The sequence below is a fragment of the Vidua macroura genome, chromosome Z (genome assembly GCF_024509145.1).
Source record: "Vidua macroura isolate BioBank_ID:100142 chromosome Z, ASM2450914v1, whole genome shotgun sequence".
Taxonomy (NCBI): Eukaryota; Metazoa; Chordata; class Aves; order Passeriformes; family Viduidae; genus Vidua; species Vidua macroura.
In genome coordinates this window covers 52,844,722-52,865,994 of record NC_071611.1, presented here as the reverse complement: position 1 = coordinate 52,865,994, position 21,273 = coordinate 52,844,722, and the positions used below count along the sequence as shown (strand labels likewise).

The 21,273-nt window shown below is 40.6% G+C and overlaps 1 protein-coding gene across 2 annotated transcripts in view; it reads right to left on the bottom strand.

Annotated features, from left to right (window-relative positions):
- Window positions 1-21,273, bottom strand: part of SNX30 (sorting nexin family member 30) — a 67,901-nt gene that overhangs the window by 15,422 nt on the left and 31,206 nt on the right. Inside the window, exons 4-9 of one of the 2 annotated variants that reach the window (XM_054004135.1) lie at window positions 20,266-20,424; window positions 17,692-17,887; window positions 16,842-17,041; window positions 9,728-9,814; window positions 4,909-5,061; window positions 3,146-3,563 (exon numbers count right to left, since the gene is read on the bottom strand). In XM_054004135.1, the coding sequence (XP_053860110.1) occupies window positions 3,504-3,563; window positions 4,909-5,061; window positions 9,728-9,814; window positions 16,842-17,041; window positions 17,692-17,887; window positions 20,266-20,424 (855 nt within the window). In that variant the 3' untranslated portion in view covers window positions 3,146-3,503. Of the gene's footprint in view, window positions 1-3,145; window positions 3,564-4,908; window positions 5,062-9,727; window positions 9,815-16,841; window positions 17,042-17,691; window positions 17,888-20,265; window positions 20,425-21,273 lie in introns of those variants that run through there. The other variant, XM_054004136.1, reaches the window with a different exon arrangement.

Below are 21,273 nucleotides of genomic sequence, written 5' to 3'. Positions count from 1 at the left end.
TGGGAAAGAATTCTTTTGTACCCAAGCATCTGCAGGACTGACACCTGAAGAAATATGTGTCATGAACAGGCTATGCAGAGCCACTGCTTCAAGGCTACTGCACAGTACCTCCACAGAACTGTCTCTGCCACTCACGCTTTGTTTCCATCAGTTATGCCACGACTTTATCCTTAGCACAAGTTTTAGTGCAGTAAAAATCCAAGTAGATTTCAGTGAAGAATACTTTATTCTTTAATACAACTCACACCAAAACTTGTGTGTTTGTGTCTTTAGGGCTACACATATTACCTTTTCATTTTTCAATGTATACCTGAAAAGGCCATGATGTTTTGACATCTATGTTTATTGCAAGATTTAGAACCTGATAAAGGTATACATGAACAATGCATGGTTCATTACTGAGCACAGAAACAAGAGCTCAATGCCTGCTTTACTGTGCTGGTGCCACTTAAGAGAAGAAACAAACACCACAGAAACTATACAGAAGTAACTGGGCAGCAGTGAATTATGCATCTGCTGAGAGGGCCCTGCCCTGGCTATGGATTATGAGGAAAACTGGGCTGATTTAAGGACTGCTGAAAGAAGTCCTTTAAATAAATGTTTATTTATAAAAATAAAAGTTCTTTAAATGTTAAATAGGCTCATAAAAAGGGCACCAACTACTTTTGGTGTCATTTTGGTGCACATGCAGAGTGTCATTTTCAGTGACTTAACATTCAACAAGTTACTCAAAAGATGAAGCTCCAGCACTATTCCTGCTTCCCTTTACCAACATCTTCTGTTTCTCTCATGGAAGTGTGGACCATCCAAAGTAAAGACTTGTATTCTATAAGGATTACAGGATAACATGTTAAGAGTTTCACTGTCATTTCAGGACTCAACCTCCTTATAACAGCAGTTATGTGATACAAATACCACTCTGCACAACTTACAGGAATTTCCTGCAACTTCTGTAGTTTCCTTGACTGGCATGGCTGCCCCAAACATCACAGTCAGGATCCTCCCCACAGCCTCTCCCTCAGTCACCTTGTGATTTACAACAGCTCTTCATAAGAACAGACCACTCCACAGCCTGTACGAACTGAGACCCACCTATGCAGACCCTTATTACACCGCAGCAATTTTGCAGAGGACTTCTTTGAATGTCAAGTTTTACTTCCCTTGTAAGAGCTTAAGACGTTTTGGTCCAGATCACGTAAGATATCTCGATCTTCAGCAGCTCCAGCCTCAACAGTTACATGCTGATTTGAACTTCACTTGGTACTCTCCACTGTCCATTATGCTTCTCATGAACAGCTGTGATGTTAATTGTTGAATTCTTCAGAAGAAACACCCACTTAAGTTTGACATAAAGCAAAGCAGGAAGAGTCCCTTAGTGTTGTAAGGCATCAGATGAAACCACCTGTAGGAAAAAAAATCACCAATCTTTCTACTCATCTTGTGCTGTTTATTTTAATAAGATGGTGGGAAGACTGACTAAATACTAGTTCAAAATACATTTTGCTTGAGACCCAGTGATGTTGTAGAGTCAACTACAAAATTCCATTTATTCCACGTTCTTTTTGACTTCAAAAAGCATGTTGATCTTTCTTTCTGGAAGATGGGGAAGACTGTAACCCCGAAGGACAGACTGTTAGACAGTATGCAAGTGCTTATTCTAGATTGCTTCAAGATGATCCCCTTAAGTACTTCCCCTGAACAAGAGGAGTGATTCTCAACCTAACAGTAACTTAAACCAGAGTTCTCATTTACACCAAAAAGTGCATATTGACAAACTGATCTTAAAACAAGAAACCTAGTTTGTTTAGTACCACAGAGCTGTCAATGAAGGCTGAGCCAAAAAAAAATATATTTCTTAAAATGTCTTATATTTTACTTTTTCATGCAGCATCTCATTAACCTGACAGCTACCACAGTGCTGCAATAACTCATCTTGAGAGTTCCATAAAGCCACCAGGCTGAGAAGGGTGGCTGCATGTTCAATTGGTGTTTATGAAGGAATAAATTCCAAATCAGACTAGTACCTGGTGGGTTGTTACAAGAGAATAGAGAAGTTGCACAAAATCAATTACTGCTGACATCCTTTGCAAGAACGTTGCCAGAGAACAAGTAATCACTCCAATTTAGCAGTAAGCACAGAGTTATTTATTGCCCTAAATCCCAGTATTACACTTATGTGAGTCCCAACTCCCCTCACTAGGATGGTTAAATCACATCAGCATTCCTAAGGCCATTAATACCAAACAGGCATTTACTTGAGGTTGGACTGCAAGAGCAAGGACAAAAAAGGGACTTGCAGAAGCAGCTGCAATTCTAAAGGCCATCAGAAACTACTAAGAAAATAGACCTTTAACAAAAGTAGTCCTAAAAGACTTGCCACATGGCTCAGCAGAGAGAGGTATGAACACTATGTGTACCTAACAGGGTCCCCATATCTCCCCCACCAACCCATTTAAGGCAAGTTTCATACACTCTGATACTTGGTGGAAAGAAGCATTTGACACCTTTTGGCTGCTGCAAAGAAAGCATGGGGAAAAGAAAAGAGTTCTGCTTTTACTACAGCAGGCATCTTAGGTGACCAAGACTAAAGTGGCTCTAGTAAAACCCATATATAAAGCATGGTGTAAGAGATCTCCACCATGCAACTTCCAGAGCTAGCTTTGGAAAATTCAAGACTCATACCTCCTCCCCCATTCCCACAACCCCTGTAAGGCCGCAGTCCAACTCATTCCCGCAGCTAGGCTGGTTTTGATCCCCAAGTCAGTCACAAGTACACTTTAGTCAACTGACATTACTTCATAATCACCAAGGTAAACAAAGATACTCAGTATGGACCAACAGCATGCCACACTCACAAAAACCACAGTTCATGCTTCCATCACCAGCTATCTGTAGCTGGTGTTGGTATGGTCTGTCGAGAATCAGCCCGACTCCCAGACAGAAAAGTCTACAGAGACCATTTCATCCAGAGGGAGCACATGGGTGGTAGCAAAACAGAAAATATTCTTTCCCAGCCTTTCATTGTCCATTCAAAAAAAAGAAAAAAAGGGATAGGATTGGTTAGGGAGTACTGTATCATAGAAATAATTATTGGGTTGTTTCGGGGGGTTTTTTTAGCAAACAAAAGAGAATGGTAATAAAGATGTCATTTGGCACCTTGCAGTAGAGTTTTATTTTCATCTTTTTAGTGTTCCACTCATCAGTTCCTTCCTTCCAGACTAGAGAGGTAAATTTTATCAAGATCCCCATGCACTTTCTCTATGAACCCCAATCACTCCATAGAATAAAGAAGGAACCATTCAAGATAACTCCAAAAGATGAAACATACCCCAGTTTAAACACAAAAATTGAGGAAAAAAATTCAAATAGGCTGGAACAGATACTGTGAAAAACTAAGTGCATCTGTAATTTCAGTTAACTTAACAAAAAGAGTCCTCCATACAGTTCCAGTATGACTAGTGGTACTGCGCACAGAAGTGCTAGACTGTCCATGAAGGTACTTCTTATTTGGTCTCTGGCTTGTCTTGCAATAGTGGTATAATTGACTCCCACGCCGTAAGGCACTGAAGAAAGAAAGATTTACAGAATTTAATTTATATCAGTTCATATAACTTCTGACCAACCCTTCCAGACCAACAGCATGCAAGCTGAAGAAAAGTTATGTGGGTCTTTATAGATTATTACAGAAGGGGGAAAAAACAGAATGTCAAACAGCAAGGAAGTGTTAGAATAGCTGCACCTTCCAAACAAGTTCAACAAATTCAAGTTTTCCAAAGTCATCAGCTGGCCCAAGCCATTAAAAATTATCAGACCACCCAGGATTTCCAAATACTAACCTAGATTTTTCTAAAGTGAAGAACACCAGAGCTTTCAGCTAGGCAGATGAACTGTTTTGAGTAGAAATGTACATCTTTGTAGCGTGACTGTGGGTGAAGGCTGATTTGGACACAATGGCAGCTATTACAGACTACCTCCAGCAAACTTATTTGAAAGAAAACATGCATTTAGGGAAGTTAATTCTGAAGCACAGTGTATTCCAGTATGGCTCTGGGACTCGACTCTACTACATGGAGAACTGGTAGTGCCTGGTATAGTAAACTGTAAATGTAGCTTTTGGGTTATTAGAAAGCTACTCCAGGCTTTAGAGTCATTTTCCCAGATACATACACTTACTACAGTCCTTGTACTGTGTGTTGTTACTGTCTTTCAACCATATAGAGCCCAGAAGTCAAACTCTAAGGTCCCTTCCAAACCATTCTGTGGTCTATGGTATCAACCACTGCATTGGGCTGCACTGTTCTAGCACAAAGGAAAATTAGATTGGAAGCATATGCAGTTAAATGTCAAGGTCCTTTTAATAAAAAATTTTAAAAATCTAACACTAAACCTCAGGTACAAATGCACCAACTGAAAAAAGGGCAGAGGCTAGGTGTTTTCAGGACTAGTATACAAGGGACAGAACAATGCACAAAGGGACAAGGATTAGAATAATTTATACATAGCAGATGTAATCTATATATGAGTCTGTGGACATGCATTAACTCATGTAGTTTTGTTCAGAAAAGGCAGAATCAAGGGATTTTTCTACTTTGGTAGTATAACGAGTGTGTGGAATTCTGGTTTTTTTTTTTTTCATCACTACTGCTGCTGCTCAGTAATTTGTTCAATTCAAAAGTGCAAAACAGACAAGCATGTATGATAAAATGCTGTTAAGAGTGCTGACTTGCAAAAGACCACTAGTCTTACAGAGTTCACTTGACCACAACTTCCAACTCTGACAAAGAGCAGCTTCAGATGTCCAATATTCTTGTCTTCAAGACAGTGTGAAGATTTCCTGAAGAATTATCACCATTTCAGAGGAAAATAAACTACTCTTATTCCTGCCAGTGCTCCAACAGTGGCACATACCTTCTCATAGTACTGGATGTTTTTATCTGCCATCCCCATGAGTAGCTGCCTAAAGTCTTGTCTTTTGTTGTTCTGCCATCTCTCCATATCTGCTTTCAGGTCAGCATTGAAACACTCTACTCGGTCTTGACATTTCTCAACATCTGCAGGTACCTGCAGCAAAAGAAATGAAGATTAAAACTGTCAGTAAGAGTGCTAGATTGCTGAATTAGCTCAAATCTTACTGAGCAGAACTACAGAAGAAAGGATAAGTTCACAATCCAGTAGTTATCCTGAATCAACTGAGTTATGGCCGCAGGGAAAAAGCCATGGTTTTGAACTAGAGAGAATATGAGATTGCTTAATTTGTTCATTGTTGTTTGAGGTGGTGAGCGCTTGTGCTTGTCCATCTCCATGCCTGATATAGAGGCATGGTGGAAGCACTTGCTAAAGGCACAGGAAAACCATTTGGTCTAAGTACCGAGGCTCACTTCCTAGTGCTCAAACTGAGCAGCTTGGCTCCACAGCAAACTTTTCTGCAAACTTTTCTGCTTCCCATTTACAGCTGCAGTAGGAATGTCTCAATTTACAACACTGTGTATGTAACAACAAACATTTAGGTTTATGAAAAAAGGTGGGTAAGACACTTCGGTATTGACAGCTGCAGAATAAAATTTCTAAGTCCTTAATTTCTAGCTTCCACTTTTAACCTTACAGGCTTCCTGAACAAAATTTAACTGCAAAGCACTCATGATCATCAAAATGGGATGGGCTCATGGACTTTTAGATTCAACAACAGACACACAACCATGCAAAAGCAAGAAATGACATCTTGAAGGACAGCCTGCTGCAAGCTGAGGTAAAGATTTAAATGAATTTTTGACAGTAGTCACTTGCCCAAGGTACATACACTTTAGACCAACTAAGTTGGTGTTCTTTGCTTATGTTTTAACTAACATAATGTATACCACTAGGCAAATGTAGGAATAATTTACAAGTGTTTCCTCAAGCAGGAAAGCCGAACACCTTTTTTTCCCTTCTCATTGCTGTATGGTCCACACAGACAGGAATCCTGTAAGGACAAGCAGATTAAGACCATGAGCTCAGAAGAGGAAACTCCTGAATCCTCATACCAAAGTGAGAAGTGAACTTCTGCTCTGGAAGCTGTGACTTGCACAAAGGGAAAATAAAGAATGAAGAACATTTGAAGAACTTTGTGGTGGCTCCTCTCATACTTGATACTTTCAGTAAACGCTCTTTCTGAGGGGCATGAAAGAATGAAGAGGATGAACAGAAAAAGAAGAAGCTTTTCATGGATACCTATATGAAGTTAGAGATGGGCTACTGTCTTGCAGTTTGGCAAGGTACTCAATTTAGGCAGAAGCAGACCGACTGTTTCTGCTCCAGGACATGGATTACGGTTGATCACTTTATTACTCAGAGGTCTTACATCTATTCTTCAATAAACCAACTTGTTTGAGATCCAGGAGCTCTTTATACTCATGGGATTTGAGTTCCCCTTTATTCACACAACTGAATTTATACCACAGGCAGCTTGGAGGTTCAGTAGACACTTTTTCTCCCTGCTATGTCTGAGCACCATACTTACGGCTACAGAATTCACTCTGCTACAACTCCACATGAAGTTCCCTCACAGGCTGCAGACAAGAACAACTAAGCCAGTGACTGGAAGGTTTAGGGGATGCTCCCCTCAAGGCATGTATGCCTTGCATCATAAGTACTCTGCTATCTTAATGGGAAAGGCTAAGCTATCAAGAGACATATTTATGAAATCTGGAAGCAAAACCACGTAAGATTTCCCAATCCAACTAACTTAGCTTCTAAGCACTCACCAGCTCCCTGCTTCTTCTGCCAGGATCTGAAACCACAATGAAGATATGCAAAAATCTGTTATTTCTCACAGCAAGTTCTCTGGCTGGTCAGGCTGAGAGGGATGTATGAGTTTAGAGCTACAGGGATAACCCAGTGGTCAGCAGATAGGCCACGTGTGCTCTCATTAAGGAAAAACAACAACTAACTCCAACTAAGTCTCCAGAGATATCATGAAAGTATGTGCACATGCACCAGTCCTATCTGGGCATGCAAATGCCTTACCTTACCTACAGCTTCTTAGTACATAAATTCCAACTCAGTAGTTACGACAAAATTTAAAGTTAATTAACATCTTTTAAGCACCTTATATCAGTGCAAACTCAAATGCAAAGAGATATTATAAGTTTATCATCAAATTTGGGCATAAGTTGAAACATCAAAGCTGATGCTTTTATCCGTTTTTACCAATGGAGACACTAAATATTAGCTAACAACTAAGAACCAGGAAGAAAGTAGATTGGACTCAGGGGGAATGCTACTTCTTTACTGATACCTGCTCTCAGCTACTTAATAGCTCAAAAAACCCTCAAGCCACAAAACCAAAGTGACAAAAAGGATCCAGGACTATTTTAGTAGTCAGTTTCAACTGACAAGAGAGGTATATGCAGGCAAGAACTGAACATAAAGTTGTAATATGATATAAAGTTCTGCATTTGCATCTAATCCTCTTCATGATGTTTCTGTTCTCTTAAAATCTAAGCTTGCCTAGTATCTGTAATTTGGTGTGGTCAATTACAAATAGCATGTCCACTTTAAAACTCTTCTACATCATCATTACCAAGTAACAAATGGTCCAAAAGTAGAACAAATCCAGCATTAATTAGACAACTAATCTTTGCAGACGGTATTTCTACCTTCCTACCTCCTGGGAAACAGTTATCTGTTACAAGGTCTTTTTTCCCTCCACCTTCTACTTAAAGTTCTTCAATGCCATATTTACTGTTCCCATAGATCACCACACTTCAAAGCCTTGAGGTAGACAGAATAAAACAGATCATCAGAGGCAAACTTCATCTCACCAAAACGAAACCACACCCATCCTTCAGTGTGCTGGTTAGATTACTGCAAAATCAGCACCAGCATGGGTCAGAAATGGGTTGAGAGGCATTTCACCACTGCACATGTTAGAAACTGAAAGGCTGAACACTCCACACAAACACCACGATGCTACTGGTAAACACCACCTACACTGTGCTTTTGGTATAAGCTTTAGCATTCTGAGCATTACCTGCTGACAGAGAGCCACAGTAGCACTACAAGCCCACTGTATTCATAGGCCACTGAGCTCTAGGCTGATCTCATTGCCAGAACAATCTAATGGCCTGGTGAGCTCTGTGATGCCAGGCTCGGTATCTGCACAGGAGGCCCCGAATACTCTCCAGAGAGAGATTTTTTAAGTAGTGATAGGCTTGTCTTTCAAGATCTAAACAAAGGCCTTTGCTCTCTTAAGGTTTCGTTTGGGATCTTTTTACATCATTTCTACCAAATTAGCAAATATGCCAAGGAAGACAAATGCCATTCCACAACATGACCCTCTGCTTGCTTTTCGTTTCCAGCAAGTCATAGCCAAGAGACCTTGCTGCTACATTCAGCTCTCATCAATCAGCTCTTACAGGTAATGACATATTTTCTGCCTGGAAAGGTTCTGAAAATCCCAGAGACAGTATTTTGTGAAGATGCAAGGAGTCCTACACAGTTTGTTCAACTTCATCTTGTAAATGACACAAACTACTTACATTACAAAAGGGTACAAGAATTGCCAAAAATATTCTGATACTATGGAGAGGACATGTAAGTATTCAAAAAAGTATTTAAGAAGTTATTCAAAATAATCCCTCTGAGATACGAGATCCAAAGGACTTTTAACATGTACAAGATTAGCAAAATTCATGAATTCCACTGCATCAAGATCTTGGTACAGTCAAATGTCTAAGAACTGACTTGCTGGATATGCTAGATTTAGTTCCCTCCATTCTACATACAGCTGTTAGCACCTGCTTATACAAAGCTACATTGAGGAAGTAGAGCGTATACCACACCAGCCAGCAGAGGGGCAAGCAGTAGACCCAAATACAAGACCACCACAAAACACCTAGTAGCTATTTGTAGATCATTATAGACAAAAGATCATAAAACCACTTTAGCATTTCTATGCTCTCATCCTCTTCAGCTTCTGAGATTCAAAATATTATGTGAACCTACTGTAGAGTGAACCTTACTGTATAGTAGTCATAAAGTCTATGACTGGAAAGTCATCCACTAATTATTCACACAAATACAGGGAAACCAAAAACCTCCAAGAAGACGAAGGGAACAAACCCTGTTGCCACCATCAGTTAAAATTGCAGCAATTTAAGAAAAGGCTCTTGCACTCTGTTTCATGCAGAAGCGGGTGATAGCATAAGCATGTTAGTTCACCGGTTTGCTTTTGCATGGTGGCCAGCCAAAACCTGTCATCCAGCCACACGTGCTATCTCTGTTCAGCATCACACAGGTAGAGCTCCCTAGCAGAAGGGGCAAAATAAGGAGTTTTCCACAGCCAAAACCAGTGTTCTGCAACAATACAGTTCCACAGTGCCAGGGATAGGACTTGAACTCAGCTACCTGGCATACTGCTGAGTCACCAGGGACTGTTCTACCACTGCTTTGTTAACCTGTCACTGAATGGTCCAACTAACTGCTGGCTGCTGTTGAAGTGTTACAGAGTCATCCTGCTCTGAACTGTGAGGGATCAGTAGTTTAGAAGTTGCTAGACAAGTTACATATATTTACATTTAGATCTTTATTTCACACCAGCTTGCCAACAACAAATTTCTTTTCTGCCAGAAACTGTGTATACTGCAAAGAAGCCCCCAGATCCAGGAAAAAAGCAAGTTCTGCTTCTCCATTCTTTTCAGGAAGTAGTGTAAGAGCAAACAGTTTTTGTAGAGGAATTTTAAGTGCTAACCTTTGGACGGTCTTCTCTTTTCAAGGCTACTGCTTCCAGTTTTGCTTCATACTCCGCTTGAACTTGGTCCCTCTTCTTCAAAACATTCTATGGGCAAGAGAAAAGAGTTGTGAAGGGATCCTCTTGTTCCTTCCCCCAGTCCACAAGTCCCCCAGTCTAAAGTGATACATCTTCAGTGCCAATTAAGCCCAAAGTCAGACTTCCAGATTTACTCTGTCCTATTTTACAGCATTTAGGTAATAGCTTTTAATAACAAACAGCACTTGCTCTCCATCAGCTGGCATGGGCAGATAAAATTCAACATTTGGACAAGCTGGAGGCATGCAATACAGAAACTATCATGAAACCACTAATATAGTCCTGACCAAGTAAATTTAATTCGTCAGTTGACCTATTGCTACCATGAAAAGGATATAAACAAAAGCTTCAAAGCTGACAAGGACTAATGTAAAGTTTCTGATATCCTCAAGCAGCACAGACAACAGCATTGGCTAAGAGACAGGAAGACCATCACTGAAGGTATTACAGCTCCCTTTTCACTTGCAAAGACTCTTCAGAATCCTTTAAAGCAAATTGTCACATTCTGGTGTTAAAGTAAGCCTTAATTTTAGATCAGTCTGGAGGGGGGTTAGTTATTGGTTTCATTAAAAAAAAAAAAAAGAAAATTATGAAAAGGACAATTTACATGAAAAGCACTGGACTGCATTAAAAAAAAAAAAAAAAAACTATGAAAAGGACAATTTACATGAAAAGCACTGGACTGCCTGAGAGAGCTTCTCAAGCAGTAAACGTTTTCTTGACAGAGTATTTTCAAAATAGAGAGCCAAAGATGCTACCCTTAGCTTGTACTATATCCACAAAGAACTTCACTAAGTTTATACTACAGTATTACAGTTTGAAAACAACCACAGGAATTAGTCTAAGAATGACTTACTAAAAAATTAACAATTTTGTGTCTGCAAGAGCAGGCAACTTACCACTTTGGGTTTCACAAAGTGTCATGGTTTGATACTGGCGCAATGCCAGAGCCCCCATGAAAATACACTTTCCTAAATAAATGCTGTGAGATGTTATCAGGAACAGAGCAGAGCAGGCTTAAGCTTAATAACAAAGGAAAAAAAAACTTTATTAAACTACTACTGCAGAAGATACATGGACTAAATCTAGGATGAAGACCTTTTAAAACACCCCTCCTCCTCCTAATTTCTAAAACACCCACCATGAAACACCACCCGGGATTCCTGATCAAATTACCACCCTTCAGATAATCAATACTCAATCTATTAAGGGAGAGAGAAGTCTCTCTTGCACCACAGACCCCCCAGGAAACACAGTTGCCACCTCCTGTGTTTCCATGTCACACATGGCAACCACCTGGAGAAAATCTGCCAGTGTGACACTCTCCTTTCTATGTCACAGTGCTCTCACTACTGTGCATGGACAGACTGCCCATAGGGCTCCTTTAAGGATGCTTTGCCACGGACCTAAAGATACAACAGTTCAGCTTCTCATCTTGGGACTACAGTCCCCCCAATTTTCCCCTGGGGCCAAGGGTCCAAGAACAGAGATCATCTTCTTTCTGAAGACAGAGGGCATCACCATTCCTTCCTCAGCTTTCTTCTGTTCTTGCTATTCCTGTGCTGTTAGTTGCTGAAGCAGGTCTCTTTGGGTCACCACTGCATCCCCCTAAAATGCAGTCCCTATTACAGGAGAATTTGGTTCAGTCTATGGCTAACAAGAAAAGTCTAGCTAAAAGCTACTTCATCAACTCCTCCCATCTAAATATTTCTTCTTTTAACATTTCAGGTCCCAGACTGTCTCTCTTCCACTACAAATCGAGGAGGAGTAATATTTTACAAAGCCCTCATTTCCTGGAAAGGGTTAAAAGTTCAGACTCCCTGGACGGCTGAAATTTCTGCCCAGCATTCCCGACTCCCACGCTGGGCATCATCCCCCCACTTTCTCCTTCTCCTCTGGCAGCAAATCTCCAGGTGCCGTCAGGCTTTCTGACTCTTTCTCTCTGATGGGGGGGGACAAAGGCATCTCCGTTTCTCTCCACCCTTCTGTCCACAGGATCTGGCTTGGTTCCAGTCCTTCAGCCCCCTCAGCCTACCTGGACAAGGCTGTGTGGCTTCCCCTCCCCCACCCAGCCCATGGCTGGGCAGGGGAGAGTCTGCACTCTCTGATGACTGGAACCAAAGAGCCAGTTCTCCTGGGAGTTCTTGCTTTTAACCCCCTGTGTTCTCAGAGGCGTGTCCATACTTTCAGTAGTCACTCTAGGTACCAATATCTAAACCTGACCACTGATTGGTTTGACCCAAATTCCTGAAAAAAAAAAAAATTCACTTCTATGTCAAACCACAACACAAAGAAACAACTAGTATTTTTAAATTACTCTGTTGATGCAAAGTTATTATTAAAAATGCTCAGAGGGAAGTCAGCCAACACGCTCTGTAAGTATGAAATTCTCTTGCAGCTAACTTGACTTTGAGTCTTCCCATCTGCCACCTAGGAGGAATTGTCCTATTAGGACACCAAGTGGAAGCTAATAATTTCAACAGGTCCAGACAAGGCTAGTAACACAGGACTAGTCATGTGCACTGCTACCTACAGAAATGTTTTTAGAAGAGTAGCTCCTCAGAGCTCTAACAGCCAGTCTAGATCTAATTAAGAGCAATTAAGGACATACAAGTCCTGTATCTACTAATCATCATCATCCCTCTCCTCTTTCTTAAGCCAAGAGAAGGTCCCAACACAGTTGCTCTAGAGTAGAGATGTTCAATCCATGATAAATGGGAATGGCACCACATCCACAAAGCTACTATTAGACTAGTCAATAAAAAGAGAGCAAACCTGAAGAATTCACCTTCAAGAGTTTAATTCTCCCTTTTGGTCCAAAAGGGAGGCAGAAGCATACCACTGGTTGTGTTTGGTTGAAAAACCACAAACACTGCCCCTTCTTTGTGGAATCTATGCAACTATGTTGAATGGCCTTTAAATGATTGAGGTTACCAAGGCAACAAAAGCCTGAGAGATTTAACAGATATTTCTACTTTGTATTGCCTCATGAACCTGAATCAACTGAAATTTCTGTGAAAAACAACTGCCTCCGGCAATTGCGTTTTGCCTTTAGAAGCCTGGAGTTAGTGCAGGATTTATACCTGGAGTAGCCAATGATTAACAGTTATTGGCAAATTGGATTCAAAGAACAGGTGTCTTAATTCTCCTTAAGCACCCAAGTCCACCTACTGTGGACTACTAACAATGAGCTTGTGAATACAGTTTTAAGTATCCAGTAATGGCTGACCTGTAGGCAAAAAAATACTGCCCTCCCTTTCACTTGTCCCATATTTTCCTCTGGCACCTCTAAGCAATCTCCTCTGTTGTAGATTGATGCCTTGATGCTTTAGCAGCAATTATGAAAAGTTCTCCATCAAGTATCCTCAGAATTACACAGTCCATGCAATACTAGTTAAGGCCTCATTTGGAGAGAAAAAAAAGTTTTTAAAAAAAAAGTTGGAAGAAACCAAACTCAAAACTGAAAAACCTCAACCAACACGCTTCTGTTACTTCAGGTCAGAACTAAACCATTGGTGTCTGAGCATGAAAGACTTAGCCTAGTTTCAGCAGGTCCTTCACCATTTTGTATTTAGTTGAAAAGTTCCACCTTGGCCCATACAGAGCTTCTGGAGCTTGCCACCAGCCTCCTATCTCAAATTTAAATTTCAATCCTCTTTGCACACCACATAGCTCCTACTGTGACTACACTTCACAAAAGGATCTCTAGTTACTTCACGTCCTTAAGGACACAGTTACCTAGTAGTGTGGTGCTTGCTTTAAACATGCATTTAAAGTAATGTCCAAGAACACTCTGGGGGATCACATCACATGATAAACCTTTCTAGCAATATTGAGCAAACAGAAGTCATATAACATCCTAATATCTGCACTGAATCATGTATGGAAGATTTTGTCCTCTGCACATGCCTCCCAGGGCAACACCAGTGCACATCAGCAAATGTGGTACTACGTTTGCTGACAAGGGCCTCCCTTGCACCAGGAACTGAGACATCACTTTGCCATGTAATAGAAACCATAGAATACCAGGCTGGAAGAGACCTCAAGGATTATCTCATCCTATCCTTCTTGGCAAAAGCACAGTCTAGACAAAGACGGATCATCACCCTGTCCAGCTGGATCTTAAATATGTCCAGTGTTGGGGAATCCGCCACTTCCCTGGAGACATTATTCCAAAGGATGATTGTTCTCATTGTGAAAATTCTCCTCTTGTGTTCAATGAAAATGTCCCCAAGAGTAATTTGCACTGATTGTCTCCATTTTTCTATGGGTCTCCTTGTGAAAAGGGAGCTTTAATTATATTTGTACTCAATCCTTAAATAATGGTAGATGGTGATAAGATCTTCCCTAAGCCTTCTTCCTCAAGGTTCAACATACTCAGCTCTCTCAGTTTTTCTTCACACAGCAGGCTTCTCAGTCCCCTGGCCATCTTTGCGGTCCTCTTCCAGACCCCCTTCAGCTTATCCACATCTTCTTGTGTGCAGCAGGGATAAAAACTGAACACAATTGTGGCCGAACCAGTGCTGAGCAAGCCAAATAATTTAGAAAGGGTCTCTTCTAGACACTTCCAGTGCACATTTTAACTCAAGGCCATGACACCAGCTTCTGCCCTGTTCTGCAAATCTTTCAAACAAAGCCAGAGGCTAGGCTTCCCTCAAAACAGCTAATATTCTTACTCAAATAGAACTACTGGGCTTTGACTCCCTATGTGCAGCTCCCACAGGCTCTTCCCCTTAGGTACAACAGTGCTCCTGAAGACATCAAGGCCTCTTCATCTCTGCACAGCGACAATAATCTGGCAGTTCTTACTCAAGGGACATTCAGCTATTGATTGCTCTATAGATCATGTTCCCATACCTACACCAGGGGTACAGTGTGCAACAAAGAAAGCTAATCAAGGTTGCACTGAACTCCTAGTACCTAAAGAGTTACCTTCCATCAAATACCCTGTGCAAAAGATATGCTCTGAAAGAATGAAACAGTCTTTCATCTCACAAGTAGTCCTCACAGCAGCTGATGAAGAGAAATGCACTGCTAGTGAAGAGGACAACTCTCAACAGAAAGCCTCCTGCACTCCAAGGGTGCAGTCCTTACTAACCTTGGTTACTTACTTAGCATTATGGATTCTGCAAGGACAGTTCAGTAGAAACAGAAACAGGCTGACATTTTCTGGCAGAAGAAAACTGCATTTTGTAGAACCTGAGAGAGTTCAGTTTTGCTAGCTGAGAGGGAAGGAAAATACAAACCGTCTGTCTTGGCTAACAATAGTTTTTGTTCTTGATTTCCAAATTTTTAGGCTGAGTAAAGCTAATAAAATGTCCAAGCCAGACACTAAACAGCGTAATTCTTTAGAGCACTAGAAAGTCAAGTCAACAGTCTAAAATGTTCAAGCTAAAAAGCAAGGGTTTCTTTAGCTGAATAAGTACTTTAGACAGTAAAGTAACTGTTGGCTTGGAGACAGTGCCATTCTAAAAGGGCTCTAAAAGGCCAAAAGGAAGCCTAGGTTCAAGTCTGTAATGCCGCTTTGCCTGTAGTGAGTGGGGATTATCTGCCTAAAGTACCTCTTCAGCTAAAGAAACCCTACCTTTCAGCTTAAAAAAAATTTCCCCTGCTGTATTTTTGAAGAGGACCTCTCACAATTTAGCTTGCCCCTTCAGGTGCTATCTGAAGGCATTTTTAGCTTCAAAAGCCAGATGTTCTGAGTTAAAGTATTTAATCACTAGCCTCACACTCTGTTTATCTGTAAGCACACTCCATCCACCTCCACTTCCTACAGTCCAAACATCCTGAGACAAGGCTTCCTACAGCTCACTGTGTTCAAGCAATACTTTAATGTTAATAAACCCATAAAGAAAATACACCTCATTCATGCTGGGGTCAAATCCATGGTGACAAAAGCAAAGAATTTTCCCAGGGAATTAGTGCAAAGCCACCTGCAAGAATACTTTAACCACACATATGTACAACTCCTGTAGCTGGGAAAAGACATCTACAAGAAAGTGTTTAAATTCTCAGTTTGAGAAGCATAGGACTACTATATTCAGACTGTAATTTTACAGTGGGCTATTAGATCTGTAAAGGAGTGCTTATCACAGCCTTGTAACAGGTTCCACTTGTTCCAAGTGGAAGGTGCTCAGGAGGAACTTGTCTATTACTACCCCATAGTGGGACTGATATATATATATATATATATATATATATATATATATATATATATATATATATATATATATATATATATATATATATATGGCACGTGTACTGTGCCACAGGCATGTGGTGAAAAGCTCTGATAGACAAACTAAAGTCCTTGATAAAATTTTTAATGAAGTTTTCTCAGTCATTCTTTTCCCCATTAGATGTGATTGATTACCAATGCTCCACAACTTCAAGAGAGTAAAACCCACATTAAAAGTAGCTTGTATTATATCTGTGTAAGCAATAAAATATCAAAGTCTTAGATTACAAGTCACAGAATACCATCTTTAAGCAGTTACTTGGTATGCAGAACTTAACAACAGACATATCATGCCTAGGGTATGGGGATGACAGAGGAAGCAATGTCTATCATTTGGTCATAAGGTTCTAAAAAAAGGCACCTAACTCTGCTACATACAAATGACAGAAACTGCTAATGCTATAATTCCTGTTGGACCCCACAGTGGCCCTGTAGTGAAGAGGTGAAGCACAACTGGCTTCAATTCAAAGAAAGATTCTAGGCAGCCACATGATGTCTCCTATAGAGTACCACTTGCCAAACCAATGAAGGGGCAACTCTGCCACATTTTGTGTATCCCCCACAATACTGATCCTAGCTTAACTGAAGAGCAGAGTAGACAGATAATGCTACTCATGCAGTACCCTGCTATTAAACATACTTAGCTTTGTTTTGACTATAAAAATATCTTCCTGCTTAACGTATTATTTACTTCCCCACCTTCCTCACAATCACCATTTCTCAATGTTAAAAAAGAATGAACTAGCTAATTCCAGGCAAACACAATGACAGCACTTTCAGTCACAGGGCTCTCTTTACCTTCATTGACTCAGCATACAATATATATTCCCTAAGCACAGGCAGGAAGTCTTCTGTCATGTCCTCACTGAGTTCTTCAAGAGCTGTACAGCAATTCCCAATACAGGCAGACACTCCTTCCAGTGGCTCTGATAGCTCAACCTCCAGCCCTCCCCAGGTTGAATAAACAGGTCCATATTCTCGTAGTTCCACCAAGTATTCTACAACAGGCAGATGGAAAAATAGATTAACAGAGTAAGAGCAAGGCACAAAGATGTGCAAACACAAAACAGGAGAAATTATGCACCAATTTTGAATAACACTGATCCCCACAGGGAGTCAAGGCTTATGATGCATTAGCTTCTTAATAGACAGAGCTCTATGGCTGCACAGGTGACAGGTTCAAGTTTCCTCTTTCTTAACTTATCATTCCTACAGACTTCCAATACAAAGACTCTTGTACCTGTGCAGTACCCAAGGTCAGTTTTTTAAACATACGTAAAACCTAACTCTACTAAGACGAGACTTGTAAAACTTGTCTTCATCTAGGAAATTCCGTTTGTACTCCTCCAGATGGAATCCACAGGTTCTTCCACCTTCCAAAAGTCTTTCAAAAATTACTCCAGTAAGACAGTAGGCTCGTATAAGAAGTTCAACTTTAAAAAAATATTTGGAAAATTGAGCTAATATCAGACACTGTGTTAGGTTTTGGGCCTTTTTAAAATCTGGAACAGGCATTAGATTTTGCCCTGTGTGTGATTTATTATAGGCCAGAATCATCAACACAAATTGTCATGAACATGCTATCAACCAGAATAAGACACAGAGCATTCAGACTGAAGTATTATGACGGAACACCTTGTGTCCTTACCCAACTGCTCCTTGATGATCCGTTGTGCTATTCTATCAATGGTACCAAGCTTTAGAGAGAATGTGTCCAGATAATCCCCAATGGCTGCAAATTCCAGTGGCCGACTTCTTAATTTGTAGCCTCCTGTAACATATTTGACAGACTCCCCCATCTTTGACAGCAAAGCCATTCCTTGCTTTTTGTAGGCATTAAGATCCTAGGAATTAAAACGAACAAACAAAAAAAACGGAATCAAAAAAGAATATGTTTAGGGATATTCACTTACGTGTTTAAATATTAATACAGTGAAGGATACTTTCCAGTCAAGATCAAATCTTGTGAAAGCAACAGATTACACGTATGCAGCCTTGAACAAAGGCTTGCAGCCTTGAACAAAGGCTTGCTTTCTACAAGCTGCACAGCTGAGCACAGCATCAAGGCTCCATGGAGGTAAATTATCCAGGAGAATAGTATGAAGTACATTAGAAATAAATAAGTAGTCCAACTTTGCATGTGGCCATGTTTTCCCATTTTCCTGTACTCTCACCAGGGAAGCAGGCTTATTTACAGCTCTGGTTCCACCAAAACCGTTCACATCATTCATCTACACGTACTTCTAAGTCATGGCTACAACACCAGTATTAAACAGATGCATCAGCTGGCTCTAATGACCTACTACAGAGCTACACGTTGCACATCTATTTGGTAAGCAGCCTCCTCACTCCAGTTCTGTGGTCAAACAGGAGGCAGGTGAAGACTGCATGCAGAAAAAATGCAGCATGAGGAGACCAGCAAAGCTTCTCTGCAAGAAAGACTGTAGCTCAGGCTGGGTCAGATGCATCCATGATGCTGCACAGAAAGTATAAACTTCCTTCACACTCCTTTAGACATTCGCATAAATCAACTTTCAGATTATCTATGCTACCAAGACTGCTTGTCCACAATTTTCATTTTTTTAAGGGATTTCGCCTTAACAATATACCAGAAAAAAATGGTTTTAGTTAGTCAAAACGCTGACAATGTTTCATTTTAGTTCTTCCAACAGAGGTCAGTATTCAACATCTCAAAACAGGCTCAGGAGCTATAGTTTTGTTATCCTATAGAGCCTGAGGAAGAGATGTGTTCAAACCAAGTAGGCTGTAGAGATCAAGAATTCAGACATATTATTACAGACGAGACTAAAAGCTTAAGTGTTCTTAAAAAAAAAAAACAACCCAAACAAATAAACAACAGCCATTTTCAAAACATGTGCTATAGTATTCCTTCCAAGTACTTAACGTTAGTCAAATATAACGTTAGTCGGATTAAGAAAACCTAACATGTTAACAGCTACTATAATTTTCAAGTATATTTACAATTAAATGCCATTTGATTCTTACTTTCCACATGTCCTCAGCATGAGCTGCAAGCAACCATCAGAAAAGATCCCTGAACTCAAAATTATTCACTCACTCTCTCAAGCATTCTGGTATGTTACAGGTCCAAACAGGGAATACAAAGAAACATTAGTTTCTCTTCTTCAGCCAGGAGGTGATCTTACAACTTCCTGTAGTAACTAAATTCTGAAGTCCTAGCACACTGAACTGACACCTCACTGCTCCACTAGACCAAGTTCAAACATGAGAGACAGTCAGCAGAACAGATGTCCTTTCCTCTCATCTCCCAGGATGCTCTGTAATCTCAAGGCAAACTCTTCCTAAAGCAGAGGATGAAGCCCTTGACATTCATTTCACAGGGATGGCAGAAGACAAATAAAGCAGCTAAGAAAGCTGCATCAGGCTTGGACAGATCAAAAGAGGAACAGAGCTACGTGACATTTAACATGCTAAGCAAATTCTGCTTTTCTGGCTTGTTTCAGTTTTACCATTGAGGGGAAATAAAAACACTGGAAATTGATTATTAACAGCAAGCAAAGCATGAACCCGAAGTGAGCTCAAACATCACATTTAAGTGAGCTAGAGTAGTGTGACTTTGGAAAGGCATACTTTTACAGCACTTCTCACCTATCTGGTAAAACCCAAACACAGCTGCAAGTCCTCCTAGTCTTATTTGAAATGCAGCTCTAAAGAAAGCCAAAGAAAATTGCACTGTTCCTGCATGAGTCATGCAGAAGAGAAGCATGAAATTGTTGGCTGAGAACAAATAAGAATGAGGCCTCCATGCTCAGTTTTAACGGCATCAAGTGCAAGCAATATAAAAAGAACAGACAAGATAAAAAGTCAAGAAATTTGCAAGCTTTTGTGAAAGGGAGACTTCTCTTCCTCTCCCCCTTCCCTCTTCCCTCAAAGAAGATTTTTAAGTCTACAATTTTCTGAATTTTTATTCTCTCTTGCATAATATGATTACATGCTACAAAACAAGCAGGTCTGGAGAATTCAATTTATCAATCTGCAGAGAGGATTCCTCTTCCCTGCAAGCACAGGGAACCCATACTGTTGTCACACACAAGGGTCTGTCACACACAGTAGTCAGAGTGCCCAACAAGCCTTTGGAGGAAGTTCTGATCTGCACATGCAGTTTTGTTAATGCCTTTTTACCCTCATTTCAGAAGGGATTGAAAAGGTCAACAACTGCATTTGAAAGTTACCGGCTTACCTTAGCTGTGAGAAAGACGTTGAAGTGCTCATTAAAAGACAGCACTGGGTGATCAGTTACTCTCTTCAAGAACTTGTCTAATGCTTTCCTCCTTGTCTCTACGAACTCTTCCGAAAAGCGATCAACAACACCCTTCACCACAAATTTTTCAGGAAGAGGCTGTCAGAAATAAGCAAACAGCACAAAATCCAAAAGACCAAAAACTTGCTTCAGTTATTTGGAAACAAACAAAGCAATCAAATTTCAGTCTTAACAGGAACTGAAACATTATGTTTGTGAACAGGAACCATGCATCACACGGGATACAAGCCGTGCTCAGAATTATCCTTAAGCAGGTCTGGCTTAAAGCTAGCCATTCTACTGAGTGGCTTCATTTGAGAGTCACACCAGGGAAGTCAGACAGTACTCACAGTAAATACTTGTAGCATAGCTTAGATTCTTCTCCCTACTGCTATCCATGTTCAAGATCCAGCTCTGAAGAGATGCCAGAAGAGCTCCATGCTATTTATAACAGAAGCACACTGCACCCGCCCACCTCCCCCCCGCCACCCACTACCCAGTGCTGAAGCAAGGCTCCCCAGTCTCAGGAAACTCAGAAAATTTGACAATTCTACTTTCTCCCCACACACCCTCTATGAACAATTTAGAGCTTTTGAACAGGGTACTCATCTAAAAGGCTGATAGCCTTAGTGAGAACACTGAGCAAAAACAAACCAGGGGCTTGACACAGCAAATGGCTGGATCTTTTCTGAAGTATGAGCACACCTGATCATCCATCACAGCTGACTTTCCTGAGTATGTTTCTGTAAGTGACATAGGCCTGATGATACATCCACTTTTATGTCTTACTATTTTGAGTCCATCAGTTCATCTCTGCAGTTCAGTTTGACATATAAGCCCAGACTTTCTCCAGAATTGCTAGTTATACAGTCCCCCCTGTTACACTTGGATTACAGACTCCAAAGCACCACTTTGGATGGAAGGTAACTTTTTAAGCTGATGCATGGT